General features: G+C 46.9%; 9 protein-coding genes across 9 annotated transcripts; 7 read left to right on the top strand and 2 right to left on the bottom strand.

The window, feature by feature from the left end:
- Positions 1 to 844: 844 nt before the first annotated feature.
- On the top strand, positions 845 to 2,041 carry GGS22DRAFT_125170 (WW domain binding protein 11-domain-containing protein). Its single transcript, XM_047958320.1, has 2 exons — positions 845 to 1,035; positions 1,118 to 2,041. The coding sequence occupies exons 1-2, from the start codon at positions 963 to 965 to the stop codon at positions 1,867 to 1,869; spliced, it is 825 nt and encodes a 274-aa protein (XP_047820001.1). The 5' UTR covers positions 845 to 962; the 3' UTR covers positions 1,870 to 2,041.
- A 447-nt stretch (positions 2,042 to 2,488) lies between these two features.
- Positions 2,489 to 4,365, top strand: GGS22DRAFT_199496 (MFS general substrate transporter). The gene is made up of 2 exons (XM_047966296.1): positions 2,489 to 3,118; positions 3,182 to 4,365. The coding sequence occupies exons 1-2, from the start codon at positions 2,638 to 2,640 to the stop codon at positions 4,087 to 4,089; spliced, it is 1,389 nt and encodes a 462-aa protein (XP_047820002.1). The 5' UTR covers positions 2,489 to 2,637; the 3' UTR covers positions 4,090 to 4,365.
- A 1,456-nt stretch (positions 4,366 to 5,821) lies between these two features.
- Positions 5,822 to 7,033, top strand: GGS22DRAFT_179139 (DFP-domain-containing protein; the record flags this gene model as incomplete). The annotated part of the gene is made up of 1 exon (XM_047963655.1): positions 5,822 to 7,033. One exon carries the CDS (start codon positions 5,822 to 5,824, stop codon positions 7,031 to 7,033), a length of 1,212 nt encoding a protein of 403 aa, XP_047820003.1.
- A 303-nt stretch (positions 7,034 to 7,336) lies between these two features.
- On the top strand, positions 7,337 to 10,341 carry GGS22DRAFT_125201 (uncharacterized protein). Its single transcript, XM_047958321.1, has 2 exons — positions 7,337 to 7,445; positions 7,522 to 10,341. Exon 2 carries the CDS (start codon positions 7,716 to 7,718, stop codon positions 10,236 to 10,238), a length of 2,523 nt encoding a protein of 840 aa, XP_047820004.1. The 5' UTR covers positions 7,337 to 7,445; positions 7,522 to 7,715; the 3' UTR covers positions 10,239 to 10,341.
- A 1,160-nt stretch (positions 10,342 to 11,501) lies between these two features.
- GGS22DRAFT_160099 (MFS general substrate transporter) lies at positions 11,502 to 13,815 on the bottom strand. Its single transcript, XM_047960884.1, has 2 exons — positions 12,071 to 13,815; positions 11,502 to 12,015 (listed from the first exon to the last, which is right to left on the bottom strand). Exons 1-2 carry the CDS (start codon positions 13,450 to 13,452, stop codon positions 11,679 to 11,681), a joined length of 1,719 nt encoding a protein of 572 aa, XP_047820005.1. The 5' UTR covers positions 13,453 to 13,815; the 3' UTR covers positions 11,502 to 11,678.
- Positions 13,816 to 13,994: 179 nt separating this feature from the next.
- On the top strand, positions 13,995 to 15,424 carry GGS22DRAFT_160100 (Cenp-O kinetochore centromere component-domain-containing protein). The gene is made up of 2 exons (XM_047960885.1): positions 13,995 to 14,180; positions 14,250 to 15,424. The coding sequence occupies exons 1-2, from the start codon at positions 14,081 to 14,083 to the stop codon at positions 15,059 to 15,061; spliced, it is 912 nt and encodes a 303-aa protein (XP_047820006.1). The 5' UTR covers positions 13,995 to 14,080; the 3' UTR covers positions 15,062 to 15,424.
- A 918-nt stretch (positions 15,425 to 16,342) lies between these two features.
- On the bottom strand, positions 16,343 to 18,293 carry GGS22DRAFT_187409 (amino acid transporter; the record flags this gene model as incomplete). Its single annotated transcript, XM_047964584.1, has 5 exons — positions 16,343 to 17,077; positions 17,139 to 17,632; positions 17,695 to 17,866; positions 17,925 to 17,980; positions 18,050 to 18,293. The coding sequence occupies 5 exons, from the start codon at positions 18,291 to 18,293 to the stop codon at positions 16,343 to 16,345; spliced, it is 1,701 nt and encodes a 566-aa protein (XP_047820007.1).
- Positions 18,294 to 22,360: 4,067 nt separating this feature from the next.
- GGS22DRAFT_125234 (uncharacterized protein) lies at positions 22,361 to 23,117 on the top strand. The gene is made up of 2 exons (XM_047958322.1): positions 22,361 to 22,444; positions 22,719 to 23,117. The coding sequence occupies exon 2, from the start codon at positions 22,751 to 22,753 to the stop codon at positions 23,018 to 23,020; it is 270 nt and encodes an 89-aa protein (XP_047820008.1). The 5' UTR covers positions 22,361 to 22,444; positions 22,719 to 22,750; the 3' UTR covers positions 23,021 to 23,117.
- GGS22DRAFT_160107 (uncharacterized protein) lies at positions 22,525 to 26,694 on the top strand. Its single transcript, XM_047960886.1, has one exon. The coding sequence runs from the start codon at positions 23,214 to 23,216 to the stop codon at positions 26,226 to 26,228; it is 3,015 nt and encodes a 1,004-aa protein (XP_047820009.1). The 5' UTR covers positions 22,525 to 23,213; the 3' UTR covers positions 26,229 to 26,694.
- The last annotated feature ends 87 nt before the right edge of the window (positions 26,695 to 26,781 follow it).

Genomic DNA, 26,781 nt, shown 5'->3' on the forward strand with positions numbered 1-26,781 from the left:
AAGGCGGGGTTGGGTAGAAAAAAAAGAGTCGGTAGAGAATGCGATGGTGAATATGACGAAGGCGAAAGTGAATAAAATTGATGAACGGGATGGATGGGAAGCGTACAAATTGTTATGTACGAGAACAAGAAATCCAATTCTTCAAGGGATTGGGTCAAGGGATTGGGATTGAACTGAATATGCAAGATGCAAGAAGAAAGATCCAAGTTCAAAACTTCATGCACGATGGCAGATCAATGGCAGTCGAAAGATGCTTGTTTTCCTATTACATGCCGGTTGGAAGAATGGAAGGGAAGTTGTGGAAAAGGTGGGATGGTTGTTGATTGGATTGAGATTTGAGATTTAGACGCGGGGTCTTTGAATCCAGATGGTGGAGGAATTCAATAATGCTTGGAGAATGGAGAATGGAGAATTGCACAACGTCAATGTCAACAGCGTCAACCAGCATCAACACCGTTACCCCGGTAGCCGCTACTGCATTGTCCACTGTGAAACGTGCTACCTTGCTGGTACTCACAGGTACTCACTAAAAAAACCCTGCTAAAATGATACGTACTCCAAGGCTATCTCACCCGCGCAGGTACGGCCCTGTATGTTATTGTAGGTGCCCGGATACTGTACCTACCAAAAATAGCATCGCCGCTAAACGTCCCTGTAGAATGAGTCCCGCCTGCTAATTTACGGGTACGTGCTTTTTGTTCTATCACTAATGGGGAATAGTAGTACCGTTTAAATTGAATATGTAGTAACACTGTGCCTTGATGTAATGCAATGGGAAGTTGCACAAGGCTGAAATCTCCTGCAAGAACCCATATTTCACAACTACGCCTCTACTTTAATACATCTTGCACAAAGTTACCTAACATCCAATTCATATGCATCCGAGATTAATATTCTGAACTGCGCAACCTAAACCAACTATTAATTGATTGTAACCTACAACTTCTCGTCATTTGGCAACCATGCTTGGTGGGAAAAGCTTCAACCCCGTTCAGGCCCAGCGAAAAGCTGAGAAGGCTAAGGCAATCAAGAAAGGTATGGATGCGTCTATCATTTCCTACATAGTCGGGAATCGGGATACTTATTAAATTGGATACATATTAACTGTCCCTTTCAGGAAAGGCAGAAGCAGCCACCCGTCGAAATGAGAAGTTTGCGAAACGAAACCCCGACAGGATACAAAAGCAGATTGATGACCTGAAGAAGGTCACGTCAAGTGGTGGCAAGCTTACAAAACATGAAGAGTCCGTATTAGAAGGGTTGGAACGTGATCTCAAAGCAGTCATCAAGGCTAGAGAGGCATTAGGTGACAGAGCACCTTCCTTCGGTCGCGGCGGTGGTTTTAGAGGTGATGGTCAGAGAGACAATGGCGTCCTAGGCAAGAGAAGAAGGGGCGGCGATGATTCAGGCAGTGACAACGACGTGCCTGACGACGTCAAGAATATACCCATGCCGAGAGACACACCACCCCCGATCCCGAAGGAAATATTAGACGAATGGTATGCGAAACGCAGGGCAGCGCGCAATGCGAACGACACACCGCTAGGTACTAGTAGAGGCAACGTTCAAGATAGGCAGCCACCTCCAGCCGCCCCGGTGGAAACGAAGACGGTATATGAAGCGAAACCCATGGTACGCGATTTACGGAAAGAAGCTGTCAGCGCATTCATGCCCACAGCGGTCCGGATGAAGATGGAAAAGAGCAAAGGTCAAGGTGGTCTAATGGAACCCGAAGAAGCAGACCGGCTGGAGAAGGAGGGCTATCTCAAACCTTCTCTGGACACAGATGACGCGTCGGAGTATACGAGAACGGGACCGCAAAAAGTTTCAATGGAGGAAGTTGAAGATGGTCAAGATGATCAAGATTGAGCAAGTTGAAAAATTTTTGATGGAATTTACCCATCCGACCTATTCACACAGATGGCGCTTAATATCGGGTCACTTCCTATTAGTTGAAGGTGCAGTATCTTCCCATCAAATTTCGTGGATACTGATAAAAGCGGCATGCCTGGGCTCGGTGGCACTTTGACTAAATCCAGGCACGCTCAGGCACCTTCGGATCCTGAGAGGAAGAAAGAAGGATCGTGCCGTCCCTTTATCGCTAGTACCTACAGCATCGACGGGTCTCGACGCGAAGATAGCTCACAATCGGTGTGATGAGTTGTAAATATTCAGACGCCTCGGATTTGACCCCGGCTGGGTGCAGACCGGGATGGGTGGAGGTGAATGGTGTATAGTTGCCGCATACACAGCGCATAGTACGAGATACCGGGACGTAATTCTTATGCAAATAGGGCGTGGTATCACGTCTTTCACACCTTTACGCCTGACGACTGGGCCAAAGTGGGTTATAGCGGGGTTGAAAAAGTGCGGTCTGTTTGCTCCGAGGACGGATGACAACCTTGATGCTCCCCTGTTTCGGTCAACGTGAAGGCTAATGTGGATCCAGATAGTCGTGAACGTTAAAGCGCCAACATCTAAGCTTTCCGCTTACACATGTATCCCTTGCTGTTATTTATATAGCCCGTAGTCTCATGCCGACCTAAGTTAATATAGAGATCATGATTCTTGACGGTCCAGGTTCTCAATAACATTTCCTCTATCTAACCTCATCTCCTAGGCACATCCACAGCAGCAATGGAGGAGATAGAAAAGGGCAGCCCATCTCCTCAAACAGAAGCCTTGGATACGCCGTATCTCGAAAAGGGTCAGCCGGACTTCGAGGTGACCGAGAAACCCGACCCCTTCGCCCAGGAATGTTGTCCTACCCCTGATAAGCCCAATGGTGGTACCGGGCATGAAACGCTCTTAGGGGATGAGTCATATCCAGAAGGAGGACTTGAAGCATGGCTCGTCGTTCTTGGATCGTGGTGTGGCTTATTTGCCTCCCTGGGTCTTATGAACAGCATCGCGACGCTCCAGACATACGTCGTAACGCATCAGCTCTTCGACTATGACGAGGGTACCGTTGGATGGATTTTCTCCTTATATACGGCGTTGTGCTTCCTCTGCGGTGTCTATGTGGGGCCTCTTTTTGATAGGTATGGCCCTAAATGGCTTATCATTCCGGGAGGCATCGGTATTGTTGCAAGCATTATGATATTGAGCGTTTGTACAAGTGAGTAACTTCTCTAGTCCTTTTTTCCCTTTGCTACCAGAGACAAATACTAACTTGCCTTAGAATATTGGCATTTCATGCTTAATTGGGGTATCCTTTGTGGAATAGCAACCTCTCTTTTATTTACTCCATGTCTCACAGCCATAGGACATTTCTTCCGTGTGCGCCGCGGTTTTGCCTCTGGGCTGGCTAGTACGGGAGGCGGTTTAGGGGGTGTAGCATTTCCGCTAATAATGCAAAGCCTCTTCGACAAAGTAGGATGGGGATGGACGATCCGCGTCGTGGGGTTTATCTGCCTCGTTCTATTCACTTTTGCCAATCTTCTGGTTAGGAAGCGGCTGCCGCCAGCTCAGAACTCAAGTCCGCACCCTGATTTCCGTATTATGAAGGAAAAGAGGTTTTTACTCCTCACCATCGGCGTCTTCTTCCTAGAATTAGGTCTTTTTATCCCCCTTGCGTACATTTCGAGTTATGCGCTCGAAAAGGGCTTCAGTAAAGACTTTGCTTTTCAGATTCTACCCATTCTTAATGCGGCGTCCGTTCTTGGACGGGCCTTGCCCGGCTGGTGGGCAGACAAAATTGGCGCCTTCAACACAAACATGATTTCTCTTTGCGTTACGATTTTTTCTATTTATGTCGTATGGCTACCGTTCGGCCACACGACGCCAGGACTCGTCATATTCGCACTTATGTTCGGATTTTCGACTGGCAATAACATCAGCATCACTCCCGTTTGCGTGGGAAAACTATGCCACACGCAACATTATGGGCGATATTATGCTACATGTTACACAATTGTTTCTATCGCTGTATTACTAAGTCTTCCCGTTGCAGGTGCCATCGTCAATGCTGCCGATGGCGACTACTGGGGTCTTATTCTTTTTACTGGCCTTACTCAGGTTATTGCTGTCATGGCGATGTACGCGTCGAAGGCTATGAGTGTGGGGTGGTCACCTTGGAGTAATTTTTAGACTTGCTACCTACCTATTGGAGGTAGTCTACATAATACGCTTTGATAGCGTCGGGGGACTGGTTAACTCAAGGAGGTTCTTGGGGATTGGATCGGTACAGAAAATAGAGTTCGGGGCATGGCATGCGGCATGTGGTTCATGGCTCAAAGCTCATGGGTAATAGAGCGAACCTAGGAAATCCATGAAGGTTCCTAGAGAAATTGGTTATTCAAATGGGGTTCATAGGTAATAAATTTAGGGGTAATTGGGGTATGGGGGGTACTGGCTGAAATTGAGGCTTTGGGTGTCTAGGTACCTAGGCTGCTAGGTACTTACAATTTAGGGTTATGACTTCATGATTAGTTACCCCTTTTATGATTAGAGGCTAGAGGTTAATATTTACACATATCAACAGTAATACATATATGCTTTGCTCAAGTGTTTGATACTTCGGTATATTGTGTCTGATAGACTCGATGAATTTATTCTACACGTACCTATATCAATTTCAACGTTTAATTCAAATGCGAAAAGAGTGAAATGGGTAGGAGATCAAAGTGCACTAAGCCCCTAAGACATACTTAATAGAGTGGGGTCTAGCAACCATTGCTTCTTAAGGCTCTCTTCAGAACACGACTTTCCAAAAAATCTCTCCTCTGCAAACTCAGAAGATTAAATATACTCGCTTTTGTTAATCGTTTTATGGAATTGAATACTGCACAGTACCACAACTGCTAAACTTAATAAAATGACCTAAGTTATGGCGAGTTAAGTACCTTCCAAATAAAGTTTGCTGAGCCGCTTCGCGCACGTCCGATCTTATCTAAAGAGAGTCCCCTAAGAAGCTGCTACTAGGTACATAGTTACAGGGGTAAGGCATCCCCGCACTAACCTTTCCTCCCGCTCGGGTCTGTGTCTAACGATATTTAATCCATTCATCCGATTCGGAATACTTAAACGATCACATAACCCCCACAAAACACTCACGTCAGCACGTCAGCGGCGAAAGTAAACTCGGCTATAATAACCTCACCCGGGGCTTGGGGGCTTACTGTGAGCCAATTATATTATCGTATATGTCTTAGACACCTAGTTCTTCCAAGGTTCTCCGGATTATCATCAGAGAATCACAAGCTTTGTCCTTCCAAAAACCCTCAACCCATCAGCCCACTCTGCGGTAATTTTTAGACCACCGGCAATATTCGTTCTAACAAAGAGATCAAGCCTTATTGTAAGTCTATGTTACTATTACTATCCATAGCCCATGAGCTTGAAGTCTAGCATGTCTTTATCTGCAAAAAAGGAGTAGTGGTTTAATCCCGAAAAGAAATCGGAGAGCCGGCCCTCCGCACAATGAGGAGCCGGGGACCGAGGTCTCATGCATTACCCCGGAATGCCGGTGATTACTATGTATAGATCCATCCTATCCTACTCGGGGCTAGGGTTAGTAGGTTTCAGCGGCATTTACGAAGTATATGAGTTATTATAAGCCAATGCTACCAGCTATGCTTATTGTAATAAAATGTCTTTGGTCCCTGCATTTGCCTTACGTTAATGCTTCACTACATTGTTGCATCAACCAAATCTTGCTGACACGATGGCATCACAGATACTAGCTTTAGACCCCCAGGACACATCTTCACACGGGAAGGCAGAGGACTTGTCGCCTGCTCTAAGTCTCTCATTCAACTTAACAGAAGCACGATTTTCTTCTAGGTCTCTATCTATATCATCTGTTGAGAGCCAAGACACCATGGCAACCAACACTACTAACACATCCGCTTCCTCACACCAAGTGGTTGAAAATTCCTATTTCGGCTCCAACCCACCTCCTAAAGCGTTACCACAACACGTTGCCGCCGCTGAGTCATTTATAAATCAACATGCGGCAGCGAATAGGCGTGTCGTCCTTGTCACCTCCGGCGGAACTACCGTGCCGCTAGAGAAGCAAACTGTGCGCTTCATCGACAACTTTAGTGCTGGTACGCGAGGCGCCACATCCGCAGAGTATTTCCTAGAGTCAGGGTATGCGGTGATCTTCTTACACCGGCAATTCAGTCTCTTGCCTTACAGTAGGCATTATAGCCACTCAACGGACTGCTTTTTGGATTTCCTACATGAGAACCCGGATGGAAGCGTCGTCGCAAACCCGGCACACCAGGAGAAGATGCTTCGCGTTCTGCGTAAATATAATAATGCTAAGCGACAGAATCTCCTGCTCATGTTGCCGTTTGTCACGATTATCGACTACCTACACGAGCTAAGGGCTGTAGCACAGCTTATGCGCCCCCTAGGACCCAATGGATTGTTATACCTTGCCGCTGCAGTGAGCGATTTCTTCGTACCACCGGAGCGCATGTCAGAACACAAAATACAGAGCACAGACGCTACCGATTCATTGAAGAAACAGGGACCGACGACCGTTACACAAGAGCCACGGGAAACTCCGCAGCAAGAGGAAGAGGCGTTCGACAATTTTGACTCATCGCCTGCTATACCGCGGAGTAAACGTCTTATTGTCGATCTAGACCCCGTGCCCAAGTTCCTTAAGAATCTTGTAGACGGCTGGGCACCCGAAGGCATGATCGTCTCGTTCAAGTTAGAGACGGATCCGGCGATCCTCGTCCATAAAGCTAAGTACTCGCTCGAGCGGTACCAACACCATCTCGTCATCGGGAATTTATTGTCAACACGCAAATGGGAGGTCGTTTTCGTTACGCCTGGTAACCAGGACAAATGGATTCGCGTGCCGATCAACCGTCGCAAGAAGACCCTTAGCGGCATCGAGGAGCTTATTGGTGCTGCGGACCAGAAGAATGAGAGTGGTGAAAATAAGCCGCTAGATCCATCGATGCTTCCAGAGGGCGAGCCCGAGTTGGAGATCGAGAGTTTAATCATACCCGCTGTTGAAGAACTGCATTCGCAGCATATTAAGTCGGCCGCTACGAAAAGTGGATCAAAATAGGGGTTGCGATACCGAGTAAGTTAGGGGGTGTTTTGAGTGAAATGAAATCATTGCTGGCGTTTTGCATACTTGGGTACTCTCGACGTTGACGGATTTTTTCGGCGCTTAGTAATTATACATCTCGACGTACTACATAGAAATCCGTATTCCCGGAATCCCGGTAGCCTGCTTGAACTCGGTCATCATTGGGTCTTGATATCAACGACCTGTCTATAAAAAGAGTAGCGATCGCCTGAGGTAACCCAATATTGCTACCTATCATTTTGAATACTACCTATAATTTGAGGAGTTATTCACCAGCATTTTATGTGTTTTGGTTATGTCCTACACTATTCCGGCCTAATCGATGGCATGTTGGCAAATTTTCCTACCAGGCATAATGTAGATCTACGAGGATGCTGTCGGATTGACCGTGGGTTGCCCTTTCACTCGGTCCTACCGAGGTGTCTACCTAAATCAATAGGTAGATCACTAAATTGATGGTTTAGAGAGGCAAAAGGACTTCGCAGAGCCGCATGTTAGGCGCCAAGAGAGAAATCATCGCAGTTCAAGGATATTATAAATGATGTCTCGATTTTGGGGGGATACCAGTGTGAGGGTATATTGTATCATTAATTCACACCTCACCTTTCAAGTCATACTGTCGGCTCTCAGATTCATTATATATCCATAACCCTGGAATATGGAAGCCCGAACTACACGGTCGTTCAGTTACCCAGATCAATTTCACGAGAAATCCATTATCAATGATCCCGATAATTCCACGAACCCACAAGTTCGCGACTCGACTGCCGACGAGACGCATTCAACAGAGGATGAAGCTGATTACATGAATAATCCAGAACGCCCCGAAAAATACGAAAATTCTAACATACATACATTTCCACTGAAACCTATAGAAAAGCTAGGATGGATACCTCTAATGTCATTCTGCTTGGGGCCATTCATTTCATTTCTCGCGGTAGGATTCCTCGTCTTCCTCTGGATACATAGTTCTGCAAAGCTCTGGTTGATAATTGTCACTGCCCATTGGACCTCGCGATCAATTACGCTTTGTGCTTTGATCATTCGAATCGTGGTCGACTTGACGACGGGATTCTGTGCCTCAATGCTTGCTGCTCAAATATTGGAAAGGGGGTCTGTCTACTTGGGTGGCCTGGCTAATATTTCCATCATGAGGGCTGCCACACCATCGCTTTCAAGCTTGATACTCTCTTTCCGTCAAGTAGGAAGTAAATCAAAGGTCCTCTCCCCTCTGATTCTTACATTTTTTCTTGCTATCCTCATGTTTGCGCTTCAATTTTCTTCTACAATCCTCCTTTCGGACCTTCAAGTAAGCAGTGTGATTGGATTGCAGGACACATCTGATTACTCCTATGATTTAGATTGGGGCTGGAACAAAGATTCCGTTCTAGCACGGGTTGGTGGCCAAGACATCTACAATTCTAGTCTCGGCTCATCTACCCTTTCATCTGGTCCCGGAATTGCATACATACCATCTGTCTGGACCCGAAGACCTGAGAGTTTCCCCATATTTGCAGAGTACAGAGAGCCAATTCCGGCAAAGCCCAACGTTGATGATACTGGCTATTCTTTCAAATCATTCCTTCCGTTCTCGGATTCCGAGCAGAGAAGAAGTATAGCTAGCTTTCGAGGACCCTCTTTCGTTCTGGATTCAAGGGTGTCATGCCAGAAACCCATTATATCGGCCTTGAACACAACCCATGCAGATACCCTATGGTATGAAGGTAATGCCTGGTACACGATCGCAGGAACTGTTTCCAATTCTACCGACGTCGATGGGTTATGGTTTCCGGAGGATGTTTCGAGAGAGATTCCTTTTGCGTGCCAACATAGGATGATGTCGCAATATTACCCAGCTCCGGACCAGAACGAAACTGATGACCGGAATATTGGGTTCGAAATATGTCCGATTCAAAGTAACAACCATTATATAAAATTGCCAAATGAGCTAGACCCTGAAACCGTCATTGTCCAGAAGACCGAGGCAGCGGGGAGTCTCCGTAGCCAGCTTTACAATTATACAGTATCCGATCAGAATCCCTCCCGCGGACCAGCTTTTCTCGTTATTGCATCAAATTGGACACTGAGTCAGCGCGAATACGAAACCTTTACGAAGGTCCAAGTCAAGATGGATAACTCTTCCAACCACAATTCTCCGATTGTGGAAGATGTTCTGTTTTCCTTGTGTTATACCTCGTGGGAATCAGCTGCCACGTATACCGAGATGAACACCCGATCACAACTTAAGGAAGACGCGACAATCGAATATCGAACCGATTTACACAACTATGATTTCGTCGACATTAGTTCGATACTTTATCATTACGGTCTGGGATCTTCGACCCCGTCAACTTCCACGCTCAGTCTCTCGAAACCCAAATTCGACAACTCCCTTACTTACCCCTTCCAACAATTCTGCCTCGAAAAGATGCTCACGAACGCGGATTTCAACACGTTATTGCATGGCTGGGGAGCAATCCTAGAGAAGAACAAAGCGAACAATATCTCCACAGGGGATTATTACACAGGCCTCTCCGCAGACGCAAGCGCGCCTGGAGATTATTCCAAGCTTCTCAAGGCGCCGCTCTTCAGGACCTGGGCTCCGATTTTGGGAAACGAGACGATTGGCTTCTACAACGCTCGAACCTTACCTAACGAAATGATCCCCGAAAGGCTGCCAGACCCGATCCTCCAGAAATTCTTCATCGACGCGATGAAGCTCACCGATAACTCGCTAGCCTCCAGCTTATCCGGGCTATTGACTCTATTATCGTCGTTGGCCTATTACGAACTCATCCCGCTATTCCGAAAGAACGGGACAGCAGACGTCACGCGGTTCGAGACGGTGACGTATCCGCAATCATGGCGCGGCCTAACCGCCGTCGTCTCGTTACTCGCCGCACACTTACTCGTCTGCACGGTCATACTCTACACATTCCTCACCCGAACCCAGCTCACCCGGCTCGGGAGTTCGTGGTCGAGCATCGCGCAGATATACAGCGCCGGGACGGAAACCATCATGCGCGATGGTACGCTGGCTTCGGACGGCGAAGTGGAGAAGCACCTGTCGGAGAAGGGGAGGGCGCGGCGGCTCGTTAGAGTGTCCCTTGTGGCTGATGGGGATAGCGAGAGATGCGAACCTGTTTTCATACAAGGGGACGATGATAAATCGTGTTTGTAGGTTCATGGAAGAGGGAAATGGAGACTGCTTACGGTGCTTACCAACTACGCGGCGTATATAAATAATTGTTAGATAAGCAATAATGAGATACTTGATATAAGAATGTCCCTTTAATGCGATTGAAATATTAGTCATAGGTAGGATGACGTAAGTTTAGTCAGCAAGATTCTTAGGTAAGTTTACCTTTGATACAATTCTACACAAGTCAATGGGACTTTTCACTTGATCTACCTATATTCAACAATAGCTAAACACGTTAATGATCTATTACAAACTTTTAAAACGACTTCCATTGAAATACCTTCAATTTGTCTACATTATCTTCGAAGGATGAATTATTTTACTAAATACTAATAACGAAAAGCTAATTCAAAAAAGCCATTTACTTCCAACTGAATTAGTAGGGTGGTCCCGCTGCCAGCAGCGGGATACCGATTTGTATGGGACAATATGGATGTACCTCTTTTGCCAGCGTTTCTTTGGCCAAGTACTAGATAAGCCCACCCCCATTCTTAATTAAATCGTGCTGTTCAAAACACGGGGAGGTTCATAACCTTGTCTTCCCCTAGCATCTCGTCCAATTGCTGGATTGAAGCCAATGTTCCGCGTAAGCGATCTCTCTGGTCAGAATTGACTTTGTCTACGATGTCTAGACTTCCCAGAGACTTCCATACAGCTCTACCCCATCCCCAGGAACGGCCTTCGATATGATCCACGTTTTGCAATGCTTCATAAATCATATCCCAGTCAACCTCGTCCGCCCAGCTGCAAATCATCAGGGCTAAGAGCTGACAGATGTCTATATTGACCTTCTCATACAACTGGCGACAAGCGCGACCTACGTTGTCGAGTACGGTTTTCAGCACGTTGTTTAGGGTTTGACGGCTATCAAACATATGCCGCGGTACTAGTCGTACAGCGTGGATGATCCCAATCATACGATGTTTGGATTCCCATCGACACTTCATGCAAAGCGGCTTGGTGGCCTCACCAGAAGTTTCTTCCCCGTAGTTGCGAGGAGCGATGTGAATATAAATTTCGTCAAGGAGCTGCAACTCAAAGAGTTCGCCACAGCTGGTACAGGTCTCGGTAGACATGGTGGAAATAGTGATAATGATAATAATAATAAAGATGATAGTGATGATAGTGATGATGATAGTGATGATGGTGATGGTGATAAAATTATTTCGTCCATTGGCGGCAATTTCTAATGCATTTATACACAAGTTCTTAGAACGACTGTATCTTAACAAGTGCATGAGTCCTGTAAACAGAATTCGAAATAATAAACAATGGAGATACAGACAAAGGTATTATATGAATAAAACCATTCAATTTCGTCTAGGGTGAGTTTACCTTAGCATCAATAGGTACCAAGGCGCGCTTTTTATAATTTCCGATCTATATCATACACCTAGATTACAGTAGTCGAAATCGCTGCTACCGAGATCCAGCCAACCTCCACGCCCTTAATGGTAGGCCCTGCAATATTAGAACCTTCTTCCTAATGTACATTGTAAATGTCAACAAGCCCACGATGACGCAGAGAATATTGACGATGTAGAATCCATCATGAAGGATCTCGCAACTGCCACCGCCGTGCTCGCATCTTTCCCTCTCGGCCTGCACGGCGCAAGAGAAGGCCTCTGTCACGAGTGGTCCTTTTAACGTCGAGCTGTCGAGCGCTTTCGCCGAGGGATGACAAGTAGCCCGTGTAAAGGCATCTACTAGGCGTAGAACGAAGTACTTGGGGAATGTACCACCGAGATTGGAAACCCTATCTAGATGTTAGCTGAATGGCACTGGTGTCATTCATTAAGTGGAGAACTTACGTTGCAAGAAGTGTCATGTAAGTCCCGCCAATGACGGGATCGGCAACCCGAGCATGGAATGCGGAGACGGCAACGAACATGACAGTTGAGGTGAAAGTTGAGAATACGTGCTCCGCAATAACCAATAATAGATACCAAGACTGAACACCACCAGCCGGGAAAATGCTAACGGTGATTTGAGCAAAAACGGCAGCGATGAGACGACCCACGAATCCCCAACACCATAGACGCATAGGGGTATATTCCTGAGACCATTTCCCAGCATAGTAACCCAGACCTATTTCGAAAGGGAAGTCAATGAGCACTGTCAGCGCCATATTTTCCTTGCCGAACCCCTTTTCCAATAACTTCAGATTTGTGACGCCGTCATTGGCCTGGAATCCGATTTTTGCGATGAGATGAACGATAATGATGGTCTGGATATTCCGTAGCTTCAAAACCTCCCACATAATCTTATAAACATCCCATATACCGTCCTCATTTCTCGTCTTCTCCTCTTTCTTGAATAGTGCGAGCCCGATAGTGATAGCGATATAAGCCCAACCCCAGAACGTAAGGTACCCACCAAGGCTCATCAGACCCTCTTCTGACGGTACAGAGCGAAAGTATCGGTTGGCGAAATCACCGGAATTGAAGGCCAAGAAGACGGTATAAGACAGGAATTGGCCAGCGGTTAAGCCAACTGTCTGGGCCGTCGAGGCGTAAGAAACATTCCCTGGGGTAAGTAAAGTCAAAGCCCACCCATCGACGGCGATATCTTGCGTAGCACACATGAAGACCAAGAAGAACCACCAGCCAGTAAAGTTCCAGATACTCGGACCGCCCGGTTTGCCAGTCGTAGCCATTAAATCCTCAATCATAGACCCCAGATACAACATTCCGAAGCCAGACATTAGTTGGATTGGAAGAATCCAACTTTTCCGCCTTCCAACTTTTGGACTCCATACCGCATCCACTATCGGACTCCAGAATAATTTCAATGAATATGGGTATGATGCTAAGCTAAAGATGCCGATCTCGCCAAACGAAAGATGCTCTTTGAGGAGGAACGGTACCGAACCAGCTGCAAGACCCATAGGGACACCCTGTAGAAAGTACAGCAACACTAGCAACATGAAATTCTTTTGATCTTGTATAGGAAGCTCCCAGAAGCCATGGTTATTCGCGACGGGAGTTTTGGGTACATTTTCGTCTAAAGAGAAGGACTCCCGGGCCATCAGGTTTGCCGTTACCTGGCCCGAGTCTTGTGGTGCGATATTCTTACGTCGTAACTCCATGTTATTGTTCATGTTGCCGTTTGAGTGACCATTTACGCGGCCACTTGTCGAGACAGACAAGTCGTCTCTTTTCTTAGATTTGGACCGTCTGGTTTCGACACCCATTCGTACTTCGGCGCAAAGCGATTTAGAGCGTTCGGTTGGGGGATACGACAGTTGCTAGGCCTTCGTAGGTCTCTATAGATGTAATGGAACGAATAATAACGATTTGGTATCGAAGTAATTGGTATGGAACTTGTAGTTACTCAGATTAAGTGGAAAGTTAACAATATAGTAAAAATCAGCAACCGTGGCCTCTTTGGAATCGCGCCTCCAAGTGGCAAAATAGGCTCTAGAATGGAAATATTGTATATGTAACGAACGATCCGAAGGAAGAAAGACGAAAGAAGTTGTAGAACCTCAAAAACCACCAAATGATAGTTCCCTTCTTTTAGTCCATCGTGGCTAAATGGAACTGTTTGAAGAAGCAAGAAATAGATGGACGTGTTAACTTTGGTCCAATAAGATTGGCCTAAGAGAAGAAAACCCTGGTTCAATAAATGACTAAGCATACCAGATGCATGGTCCAGGGCATCCGACCCCACTATGATCTAGATCTCCCCACCTGGCACCCCCCTTATCGTTATCAATTAGGTCATCAATTGGAACCCTGGACGCGTCTTTCGCGTCGTCGTCGAACAAATCAACATTCATCCGGCTTCAAATACATGGGGTCATTGTATCATAAGTAAACATGGCAACCGAGGAGATTCAATTTTCAGGCGTATCTGCAACTCCAGGATTATCCATTGCAGACAAACTCGACAATGAGATCGCAAGTTTAAGAGACCAAGGTAACATATATCTACTCTACCATATAAACCACAATATCATCATCCAAAGCAGCCATTAACCCCTAACAGTCGAATCCCTAAAACGCGACCTAAAGCTCCAAACAACAACCCTCCTAACCTCCTCCTCCACCCTCCAGCTCCTCCGCGAAAACACCTCCAAGCGTCCGAAATCGCGCAAAAACACCGTCCTCCGCTCCGCCGAGCTGCTCGCCAAAGCCGACGAGCAAGCCGCGCACAAGCAGCAATGTCTGTACCGAACATGCGCCCCGATAACGACTTTCAAGGTGCGGGACCCGGACCCGAACGCCGTCGACAACGGCAGCGTGCTGGGCCTGCGTTTCGAGATCATGTATAAGGCGCGCTTCCTGCGCCCGTACTACGTCATGCTGAACAGACCGTACCCGAACTCCCGCCGTCTGCGCATCCATCGCCATACCGTGCCGCAGTGCATCCCGCTGCCCGGGCTATCGGCGCGGTATCTATCTCCGCCTACGGCTAAAGCCGACGATGATGATGAAGATGGCGCGGTGAAGAAACAGGACTTACCAGCTTTTGTGCGCGCGCTGCGCAGGGAGCTAGTCCGGTACCATAACCGCACGGCCGTGATCGGCGACCTGCGCAGCGAGGCTGGGCTAGAGAAGAAGCCGCGGAAAGAGGTCGAGGTTCCGATCGTGGATATCAGCGCTGCGGACGCGCAGGCGAAGCAGATTCGTGTCGAGTGGGGGGATGGGCGGTCTGGACGGCTGGTTATAAACGACGACGGGGATATCGTGAAGATGGTTGCGCAGGGGGAGAATGGGCAGGATAGAGAGGCTGTTCGGCAGCTTCTTGGGGGAAGTGCGAGGGTGGAAGAGGTTGTTGGACGGCTGGGTGAGGCTTGAGCGTGGAAATGGTGGGATAGTATGGGTTTGGGTGCGTATGCCACTATGTGAAACTTTTGATGCCACTTTCGCGGGAATATCCGCTGGGAGGCTGTGGGAGGTATGTAGGTCTCAGAAGGCATGCAGTTGGGTATGATTCCGAGTACGGCATGCGAGATTCAGGTTGCCTTATCAACAAAGTTGCAGTTACTACGTATGTTAATGATACCCCGGATCCAGTGATGGAGTCTCCGCGGAATCGCTTTGGTATTACGATTATTTGGCTGGGTTTACGAGTGAGGCCTGGTCTATATTTGCCTAACAAGTTACGTAGGTAGGTAGTTAGGTGTTGCTTTACAGATGAACATCCTATATATAAATTAGGCGCAACAAAGAGACGACATCGCGAGAGACCGATTTCCTAGTGACGATAAGCTCGACAAAAATAGCAGAGGCGACCGTGCTGTCGTCTGCTTGGCATGGAAGCGTAGGTAGGTTAGGCTTCCATCGTGTCAAAGCCACCGTGACTTCGAAAAAGGGGAATATCCCACATGCAGAATAAGTATCCCACATGAAAAACCCATACCTGCATTTCCATGCCAGAGCCAGACGATGCAATAAAGCGAGAAACTGCCAAGAACCCAAGGCATATGTGCATAGCGGACGGGTGTTTATCTCTTAGCGCCCCTATCCCCAGCCCTGAGTCCCTGACTTCAGATCTTCAACCTTAACTTCTTCCGGAAGTTTTATGCGGGATTTCCGGATTCAACTTAAGGGTTCACGATAGGATATCTTGTAGTGGGGAGCAGATACATGGATGCTAGCGTTATCGACAACTACTGTGGAGACGAGTCCTGGGTTCGATAAGGGGGTTGCGGAGACGGCAAGACCGTGGGAGGACCTTGTGCTGACTCGACTAGAAGATACGGCAGCGAGAGGTACGGCAGTTGATATAGGGAGGAAAGTTGTTTCGATGTGTACCCAGATAGGTCGTCGTCCGTTAAGATCTTGATCATTGTCATCACAACACCGAACTTCAAGAGACGAAGACTTGTGATATAGGTTCATTTTTCATGTTCTTCATGTGTGATACTTGGGAAATATGTAGTTTATACAGCATATGACATTCAATAAAATAAAAAAACGAAGCATATCACCTATTCTCTCACAGTAAAGTCCAGTTTTCAAGCAAACAAATGGTATCGAACTATTAAAGGATATTCTATCACCGCACCAATCTCGATCTATATCCTACTATAAACACACATTCGCACAAAATCATTTTAACATCACACCGTAAATCTAAGCCAGGGGGGCCTTAGACAACGACCCCCTTTCCACATCCGCATCCTTGCTATTCTTACTGCTCGCATCGCTTCCCTTGGACGCATTGACGCCTTCCACGCCAATAAGCTGTTGATGAAGCATGTGATGTTCGATATTGACCTTGGGGCCCTTGAACCACTTGTGAGCATCGACGAAGAACCAGACAACGACGAAACCCATCGGAGCACCGTAGACAAGACATGTCCAGTTCATCGAATCAGCCGACAGGTTATCCCCTCTTGTGCTCGGAAAGCATAGAATCGGCATCATCACCACGACGAAAACGCACGCCGCAATACCAGAAGGTAAGCTGAAAGCGCCAAGATGCCATGGCCCGCGGCGGAACTTGTTTCCTACGAACACGATCTTCAGGAAGATAGGGGTCGTGAAGGCGATGTACGAAGCAATGGCGCCGATGCTAAAGATGGCGTCGATAGCGGTATCGCCGAAGATCAGGAAGAGGAGTAGGATGCCGATTGAAGTGTTGAACCAGACGGCGTTAACGGGAGTGAGCGTGTATCGGTTGACTTGCTTTAGTGGGCGGCTGACGACGCCGAAGCAGTCGTCACGCGCATAGGCGAAGCACACCCGCGATGCGGCGACCATGCACCCCTGTCCCATAGAAAACGCGCAGACAAGAGTCATAGCGAGGACGGCGAGGGCGACATTGCGCGGGAGGACTTGAGTCACGTATGCAGCGAAGGGTTGGCCCTGGTGATATTGTTAGTATTGATTAGGTACATATTCCAATACCAATTTTGTAAGTTCTTACCAGATCACTATTGATGATTGCTCCCACGTCCTTAACCGTGTATGCGATGAGTGTGTTCAAGGTGAAGCCAAGGATGGATCCTGACGCAGCGGTCATGACGATGGATCTTGGCGTGGCGATAGATGCGTTCGAGCACTCTTCGGAAAGATGGAAACTGGCGTCATAACCGGACATGGTCCAGATGATGGATAGGAAGGACATCAACACAGCGACTCCATCAGGCCAGTCAGTTCCATTTTGAATACCCCATGCCCATTCATTAGGCTGGAACTTCGGGTCGCCCATAGTTGCGGTGGGAATAATAATGATGACGACCAAAAGGCAGAGAAGGTTGATGACGGTTCCGACGGAGTTGAAGTTCGCGATCCACAACGTCGGCATACTGCTGATGCCGGCATGTGTCAACATGATGAGAACGGTCAGGAGGAAGGTCTGGTATTTCGTCGGTACGTAGTCCGGGTTCACTATCGAAGCTGCAGCTAAAATCATGGCGGCTTGGAAAGAGGGAGTCAGTCTAGAACTCATTAAATATTCAACGATATTTGTCAAGACTCACCACATCCGTAGTCAACACTGGGAGCCCCAGTGACTTGCACCAACCAATTGCTCCAGCCTGTAATCCAGGCCGCGAACGGGCCATATTTCGGACCTGCGAGTACGGCCGCCGCATAGTAAAGACCGCCGGATGTGGGCATGCTACTTGCCAATTCTGCCATCGAGCAAGCGACCTAAGAAGGGAAGGTTAGGTTAAATGAGTTCATGATCGAGAATTGGCTCAGTCCTTACACATAGAATGAAGAAAACAGACAGCAACCATCCCCAAGTGTTTGCCGCAGGTCCAGCTATACAATCATGTTAGTTCTCCGCTCCCCCTAAAGCATTCCCGAGGCATGTTCATGAAATTAACGTACCATATCCAAGTCCATACACCATAGTGGTAGCGATACTTGGTAGAAGTCCCATCACGGCGAAACTGACAGCGAAAGTCGTCCAAGCCGAGAATTCTCGTTTAAACTCTTGCTTGTAACCGAGCGCGGCGAGGGCTGCCTCGTCTTCGGACATCTCTGCGAGGTGATCGGGCACATCTCCGTCGGCGAATACAGTCGTTACGGCTGGGACATGCGACTCCCGCCGCTCTAAACTTTCGCCTGTCATGGTGAGATTCGACGGGTAGCACGTAGCAGCCTTCAAATTCTAGTATTGAATTTATCGCCACGCGGTGCTCTCATAGAATAATTGACTTGATAGAATGAGACGGGCCTCAATGATAGGTATAATAAGTCGAATATATTCTATCGGGGGAACCGGATTGACGATCGACGGTTTTCATGAGGGATTGTCTCAAGAGAGAGAAGAAAATGTGTACGACGTTGTGCAGCATGGTTTTTGGCAAGCCATCTTATTTAACCCAGATCCTGCATGGCATTGATAGCCACCACAGATATCACATATCAGATATCTTAGATAAGTTTTCAGTGTACGTAAACAATGCCCGGTCGGATATTGGAGCATACCGCATACCCTGGTTCGTGGGGTAGAGGAGCAGAAGTCGAGTTAGGCTAGATCCCTGAATTGGGAATATCTAACGCTCATTCGTCGACGACACGAGAGATTCACAGAGTTCAAGCCGCCTAGTCCAGCTGGCGTAACTCTCTTCTCGTTGATAAGAGGTAGGGCCAACATGATCGGCTTGCTGCATGGGCAGGGTTTCAAGGTTCCAATGGACCGATAGGGTACTGTGCTGTATGTCTCACTTGGGCGAAACAAGGACTTTCGTTATCTTTAGAAAGATACCTAGTAGCTCAGCTGCATACGTAACTAGATCAAGATAGTTCCATTTTTCGACCTTGTTACCTTGAAAGATATGCGACGGCAATATTCCCTGCGAGCATATATTCAAATATGAAGCTATTATTCCGGTGATCCGAGAAAGCTTCATCCACAACATTGCATGTGGGATATGCAGGCAATTGAAGCCGGATTTGATGTTCAGGGTCAAGTGGTGATCAGATCTTGAATAAAGCTTGGCTCGAGGCAGCAGGTGTTCATTCATCTCCTTATCTCGTGATTATCACCAAAGTTCATAATTCATAAAACCTATGTCTTTATCCAGTATATTTAAGGCTAACGCTTAACATGCACATATCGAATTCATTTAAGGGGCAACACTAACGACACTTATATATTCAGATGCCTTCGTTTGTAAGTGCTTATGTATATTCCTCCTTTAAGCAAGTACTATGTAGAACTGTGTGAGAGATAGGGCACTCGTGTCAGGATAATGCTAGCTCATATATTCGTTCCTCATATCATTACCTTGAGTCTAGGCACCAAAGGAACAAGAGGCTTTTGGTTTTGTTGACTTGGGGAGACGCTGGGGTCGCAAACCGATAAGCCAAATAAACTAGTATCTACGCCGATATACTTGAGTTTACTGTTTTCTTGTGGGTGTTCGTATATGTACCTGTGGTGGTTAATTCTCGCCGTGGACCCAGGACTCTGTGGCGAAGAATGGATATCATTCTACCTCTATGGAAGCTGAATCGGTAGTCGGATTGGTCCCAGACTGAGTACCGAGGTTAGATGTTGATTCTAGTGTCCGATATTACAAATTGGGCCGTGATAAGAGAGAAGCCATGGTCTCCTTTTCCGCTGCAAGCCTGACTCCATAAAGACTTTCGAACCACCAGCCAAAGTCTACTCTTTTGGCCTCGATCGGAGTTTAAGAGAAAATGTCTGACCTTTCCCCGCTTCACAGTCACCCTTCTAATTACATGCCTGACTCCACGATACTTGTTGGTCGTATAGGGGCAAGGAAAGGCGAAATCTAGTAGATCGTGATAATCATCTTTATGTTTCTAGGCTATATTTTCTCAAAGACACTCCGAATACCACGTCTGGCTTTGGTATTGGACGATTGGAGTGGACGATCGGGGTGTTGGTACCTAAGTATTAATGAGGCAAGGTTTGCCGAATTTTGCGAAATTTTCGAGTCCGGTAATCATTGGGCGTGAGGGCGTGATACATCATATTAGAGTGTGATGTTTCTCTGATACTAGACAGAGATCCATAGTCGGACGAAGAGGAATGGCGAGAACGCGTTTCGTTAAACGAAGACAGGTTCGTTTGGCTGCCTTTCTTGTTTTGGTCTAGCACCCCGTCAGCCATATCTGTCGACTTATTGTCTTCATTTGGGGTATCAATGTATAGACTGTGGTTAGATGAAGACGGAGCGCTCGTTGGATCATTTTCCTCTTGGATGGGCTCCCCGAGTTCCGCCGAGAACATGTCCATGTAATATTTCGCAGCGATATGACTGCTTATTTTCTCGTTAGAGTCTCTGCTTGACTCGCATGAGTTGGCAATAGAATTCATGAGAGTCCCGATGGTTTGAGGTAAGCCGTGATTAACCTCTAACGAGTTTAGGTGTACATTGGTGTCTGCAATATCTGTTCGTTTTCCTGTCTCTCCGCTTTCGCTATATTCAACGGGTGGTGATAACTAATCTCGCAAGCATGTATTAATGGCAATGACGGTCCAGTATGTTTGATTACCCAGAGATGGAGGCGAGGTGAATTGCGCAGACATGCGATAGAATAACGGATATCTCCCCAGGTTCATTTTAATAGTGTATCTGTCCGCTCGTCGAAGGTTATTCTATGATTCCAATATTACCTAGTTATCGACAATATATTCCTAGCGATGTAAGTCCAGATGAACAGTGTAAGGTTTTGAAACATCGGGTAGGACTACCTGGCCTTGGACCTGCTTGATACTTGTCTGTATCATGTCTTCAAGGAAATAGCGATCCATTCTTCTTGGGAAAGAATAAGTACATGTGTATATTTTAGTTAAAAGATAATACATACCTACCTAAGTATGTATGCGATGTTGCTTGCTTGTAAGGCACAAGTCAACCGTTACTTCCCAGTACGTATTACTAGGTACCTTTTTACTCAAATATTCGAAGCTATTTCAAAATCCATTTATTGGGAAGATGCTCACAGGTTCGTCACAAGTTCGATGTTTCAACTCTGCTGTAACCTGCATGTAACCCTGCCATGATACTAGGTAAGTATCATATGTCCTTCCATCTTGGCATTCGTGGATAGATCCGAATAGAGAGCTAAAGCTACCTAGTAAGGCATGACAGCATATGTTTGATTGGCTATTGGCTGTCAGGGGGAGATCGTAGATGTGGTTATTCGTTCCTCTGCTCAATTGAATGGGGATGATCACTGCATAATGTAGAAATAGATACCCAGATATTATCTTAAACCCGAAAATAGTTCTTTTCTTATTGTCCAATAAATACAAACGCCGTATACTGCGAGAGGGTTTGGCAGGAATGGAATGCGACACGATTCGATGTTGCAAGGACGCTCGCTGTCGATAAACTCGGAGATCCGAGGTGGAATCTTCAGTTCCTCCGAGTTCAACAATTATCGCATCTTTGTTGAGAGGAAACCGTGGCCGACTGTCCAGTGCTGTCGTGTCAGGTGGCAGTGTGTGCTGTGTGATACCTACCTCCTAGCAGCTGGCCAGTAAGTAAACAGCATATTCCATGCACCATAGGGCTGCACGGCTACTTAATAACTGATCGGCTGAAGGGGTTTATTAACGGGATATATTAATTTGTCTTTCGCGTTACTAGCTCTGGTGACTAGCGATTTAAACTCGTGACGGTTGAGAATTTGGAACTCTAACGGTTAAAAGTATTAATAATATCGTTAACTTTCTGATTTTTTTTTTTTTTTAAATTTTAGCTGGAATATAATCGATCCTAAACCTTCTGCGTTCAAATGTTCTTTCTTTGCAGCTTCGATATTCGAAAGTAATTGGTAACACCTTCTGTATGACGATCAAGGAAATAGTTCCTGAGTCCTATACTTACTAACACGATTTTAGTTAGGACAGGCAGGACAGGTAACATGAAGACTGGATACGTTCGCGCCTTATGACGCAGCCTACATTGTTAGGCGTTTACCATTGGTGTACTTGGTGCCTTGGATGACGAAACAATCGATTTCATCCCTTGAAGACGGACACCTCACAGGTGGGTAACTATTCCTATTATCATCTTGAACACATATTCGAGAAAATCAGTATACATGCATGCATCTCAATGTCCTCACATATCTTCTTATTATTATTCTATTAACTGGCCCTTTTCTTGATGCGAACGTTTTAATTTGAGCTAGGGGTGGATTTAATAAATGCCAGTGCGACCGTTCAGGGATAAAGTTCCTGGTACCAGAGATCCGCCTGGCTGGTACGTGTATGCCAAAGTACCCAAAGTACCCAAAGTAAGTTTTAGTCCAGTTGCCGGGGTCTAAATTATTACGGTAATTTTCTTTTTTTCGCTGGCCGAGAACGACACGACGCAACACTACAACACTACACAACACTACAGTACACTCGCACCACTCAAATCAAATCAACTCAACTCAACTTGACGAGAATACCAACCTAATTTACAATTTCACTTGCAGATATCACGATCCATTTTTCTATGACAGGTTCATTAATCTGCTCTTTTCTTCACAATCGACGTCTGACGTCTACCCCCTTTTCCTCTAGCTAGTTAGGCTTCTTGCGCACTGCTTGGCGCAATGAACGCCATACAGCAAAAATGTCGCCCGAAACACCAAGTCCTCGTCCTCAAGTGCTATCCTCACACCACCAAGGGAGCCGTTGATGTCAAGCCAAACTCGAGCGAATTAAGTTACCTTCTATTCTATGCTACCTCCCGACGGTCTAAGATCCAAAAAGTTGGCCAATTCCTTGAGAAGAAGACGGCTAGCGATGTTTGGAGGGTGCGCATTGGGTATGTCAGCCACTCCCGCTACGAGACCACGCGAACTGTTGTCAAGTCCCTTTAACTTAGAAACACAACTCAGACGTTTGATTTGAAGAGATTCAATAAGCACTAACTAAATCAAAACATATAGAAATGTCCAAGTTACCTTACAAATACTAGCTGCCATAATCGAAAAAGCCCCGAAAGACCTCCCCCTATTCGCCCAAAATGTCCTCAAAATCCTGGACCTCGTCCTCCGGTCCAACGACATCACCATGGTCGAGGCATCGCTGCCCACCTTTCGAATATTCTGCGAACACCACGATGTCTCCTCGCTTTTTGCCGATCAAGCTTACCTCCGTCAATATGAACAAGTCGTACGCGCTTACGCCACCTTCGCGTCAACCCGAAAAATTCCTGGCAAAAGCCCCCCCAGCAAACCTGTCGCCATGAGGTGGAGAAATGCAGGCTTGGAGGCAATCAAGAGCGTTGCCGAATCCGACGCGCTTTCCTCTGTTGCCGGGCGTCAGCTTGATGTCATAGTGCCTATGATCCTGGAAAACCTATGGACCGACAACGAAGAATTCCTGAGCATCTTGCTACAGCGGGTAGAGCTGGAAGAAAAGGTTGACTCTAACGCATTGCTACGACGTAGGACGAGTGTTTCAACCGTTAAAACCACCGATGCCGAAGGAGACGCGAACCCGATAGCTATCTCCGGCACATCCGTTGATATCGACAAGTTGGCCGAAGAAGATATCGGTGTTATGGCTATGCAATGTTTGAAGCAAATATTTGTCATACCCAACAGGGCACAAATTAGCGGGGCGACAACGGCCTTGTTGAAATTTATTCAGGAACGGGTTCAGCAGAAAGAGACGGTGGTAGTTGAAGCCAAGGGAGATACTGGGCGTGACCATGGCTGGGCGGTCAAAATCTTCGAATTTGTCACGAGATGGGCTCCAGTTCAAGATCGTTATGTCATGATGATCACCACCACAGATGCGCTCCTACGAACCCCCCCAATTGACGAGAACGTGGCCGATCAAATCGTCTTTACCGCTATCATCGGATCTTTACTAAGCTCCGATATTAACCTGATCGGCTTAAGTGTTATGGATGTTCTCCTAGGGTTACTACAACATATGAAGCGAGTTTTGAAGCATTCGGGAAGCTCAAGAGGAAGCGCCGGCTCTGGTGCAGGGTCAGGGGACGAAAAAGGCTCTGCGGTTCCTGACCTTTCGCAACACGTCGCAGCTCCGTATAGAGATCTCTTGGCTCGAATTCAGAAGTGTATCGGTCATCTTGCCACTCACGTCTACTATGCGGATCAAATTTCCGACATGGTTTCCGGCATTCTCCTGAGACTCAAACCTCATCCGAGCACGATAAATGCATCACCGACCCAAAAGGTCGATTCTTCTCCGCCCGGAGCTTCAGCAGCAAATATTTCGGATGATCAATCTCATCTTGATAGCTTCTTTGCGTTAGACTTGGCTAAGACTATCGCCCTTCAAGCTATCAAGTCCATTCTCCTTGTTGCTAACCCAAAGACCAAGATTAGTGGAAATGTCAGTTTGACTAGAAACAAGGTTTCAATACAGGCGTGGGAGGGCACGCACTGGCTCTTGCGTGATCCGGATGGACAAGTTCGAAAAGCGTATGTCGATGCTCTTACTACTTGGCTCGAGAGAGAAACCACCAGGTCCGATTTAGAAGCGCGAGACGACATGAGTCAGAAACCGCGTGCGAACAATAAGGAAATACAATCCGCAAATGCTGCTCGCAGAGCTGTTTCGAATGCTTCGACACGGGAGAAACCTGTCAAGGTTCCCCGTTCTCGCTTTCTCAAACTACTCCATCTTGCCATCTACGATAATGCCCTTCAATTCATGGAGTTCGAAGCAGATATAGCTCTTCTCCATGTACTGTTGACAAAATTGGTCAACAAACTTGGCGTTAATGCGGCAAGGTATGGTATTCCGGTAATATTCCGGCTGCAGGAGGATATATTGGAAGCTGAGACACCCACATCGAAAGTCTTCCTCGGATGTCTTTGTCATGGCTATTTCTGGGCCTTAAGCGAGCATTTTGATTTCGAAGGAACCCCTGTTGGGCGAACAATTAATAATGAAGTGGTCCGTAGAAGAAGCAAGAATTTCTGGGTTGAAGGCGTACATATCCCAACACCACCATTGGATATTCTGGGAACTCCGGGTATGGCTAGACCTGAATCAAGGATGCCCACGCACGAGGTGGAATCAGAAGCACTTCTGCCCTTTGACGACCGTCTCTCGATGGTAAATTGCATCTGCACCAACTATAAGGACAGAGCGATTTCCCCTCCTACAAGCCCTTCCACATCTCCTGGTCGTGTATTCGCGCATCCAGCCCTGGGTTCAACCCTAGCTCCTATTCCCCCGGCTCATGACGAACATGACCTGCCTGAAAAATTCAGAGAGGAAATGTTAGCAGAATGGAACCGAGAAGCCGCCATCATTGCCCTCCAAGCAGAGAGCAAGTCTGCTTCGCTCAACGGGTCTAAAGCTGGAACGACTACTACTAAGGGGAATCATCTTACCGTCAACGGACCTACAGCTAATGGCTTCCCTTCGACTAGACCGGAGTCGGCCTATGCTCGACAAACCAACCTGCGACCTGCTTCGCATGCTAGCCATGCTGCTGCTCTACGAAACTCTAGCGTACAAAGCCACGGCTCAGGAAGGAGTGCCTCTAGCAGAGGCTTTGTCGCTTCTGTCGACCAGCTCAAATCTGTGCTGACCGGAGATGCCGTGAGACCGGGTACATTCCAGACATTACGGGAAGATGATGATAGCAGCGAGAGCATGGCAAGTTACGATTTTACGCCATCGGAACTTTCATGGAATCCTCAGGGCGAGGGGGCTGATGGTCATGATGTGGCCCTAGGACGGTCGCGATCAAAATCTAGAGAACGCAAGGCGTCTGGAGACTTAGGAGGTCCTCTAACGTCCAATCCTACAGAAGGTGAGGACGAGAATGGAGAACATGTGCCACCAGTGCCTCCCCTACCACCATCTCTCGCAGGAAAGTCGCCTCCCCCGGAGGTTACCCTTGCCAAGATTTCAAGCCAAGACCACGCTTTCAAAAGCCCCAAGCGGAATATCAAAAGTCGAGGAGGAGACAGCATCCTTTCGAGCAACTTTGCCAATGCTGGTGCCGCTAGCATGGACCTTCAGGCGATGCTGAAGGGCATCGATAGCAAATCCAAGCAGAACACTCTCGGAAATCTTACTAGACCTCCTTATTAACTGTCTACACAATAACAAGCTCATATGTACTTGGAACATTTTAAATTAAGTTTATGGGGATGAGGGGGTTGAGGTTAAATTCTTAATGGCAACTTCAAGGGGATGGATGTATTCGCCTCATGGGTGAGGCGTTGCATATAGTATTAACGCCAGGGGAGTATATAAGGAAGGCCTAACCGCGTAAAACAAGGATGGAACTTGGTGCTTCTTAAAAAGATTATTACTTGGGGCAACTCTATCTAACATACGATTGTATATATTAACACGTCCGTCTTGTCCTTTTGTCAGCCTCTTTGCTTTCAGCGCGGTTGGTGGTTTTGCTTCGGAATTTGCCGGCTAGGTTTTTAGGCTGGCTGTTTAACTAACCATAGAGAAGTGCATATCAATAAAAAACGAAAAACTAAGCATAGAATCTTGTTCTTGTGAAGGATTACGGTGTTATGGTTTTTTAGTATCTAGATCAAGCTTATGTCAGCTAAACTAGCCATGTTTACATAATCAATTTTTGCATAGTCAGTAATTACATAATCAGGTTTGAGCGTAGTCAGCATTT

This window comes from Annulohypoxylon maeteangense (assembly GCF_022496945.1).
Source record: "Annulohypoxylon maeteangense strain CBS 123835 unplaced genomic scaffold GGS22scaffold_6, whole genome shotgun sequence".
NCBI classification, from domain to species: domain Eukaryota; kingdom Fungi; phylum Ascomycota; class Sordariomycetes; order Xylariales; family Hypoxylaceae; genus Annulohypoxylon; species Annulohypoxylon maeteangense.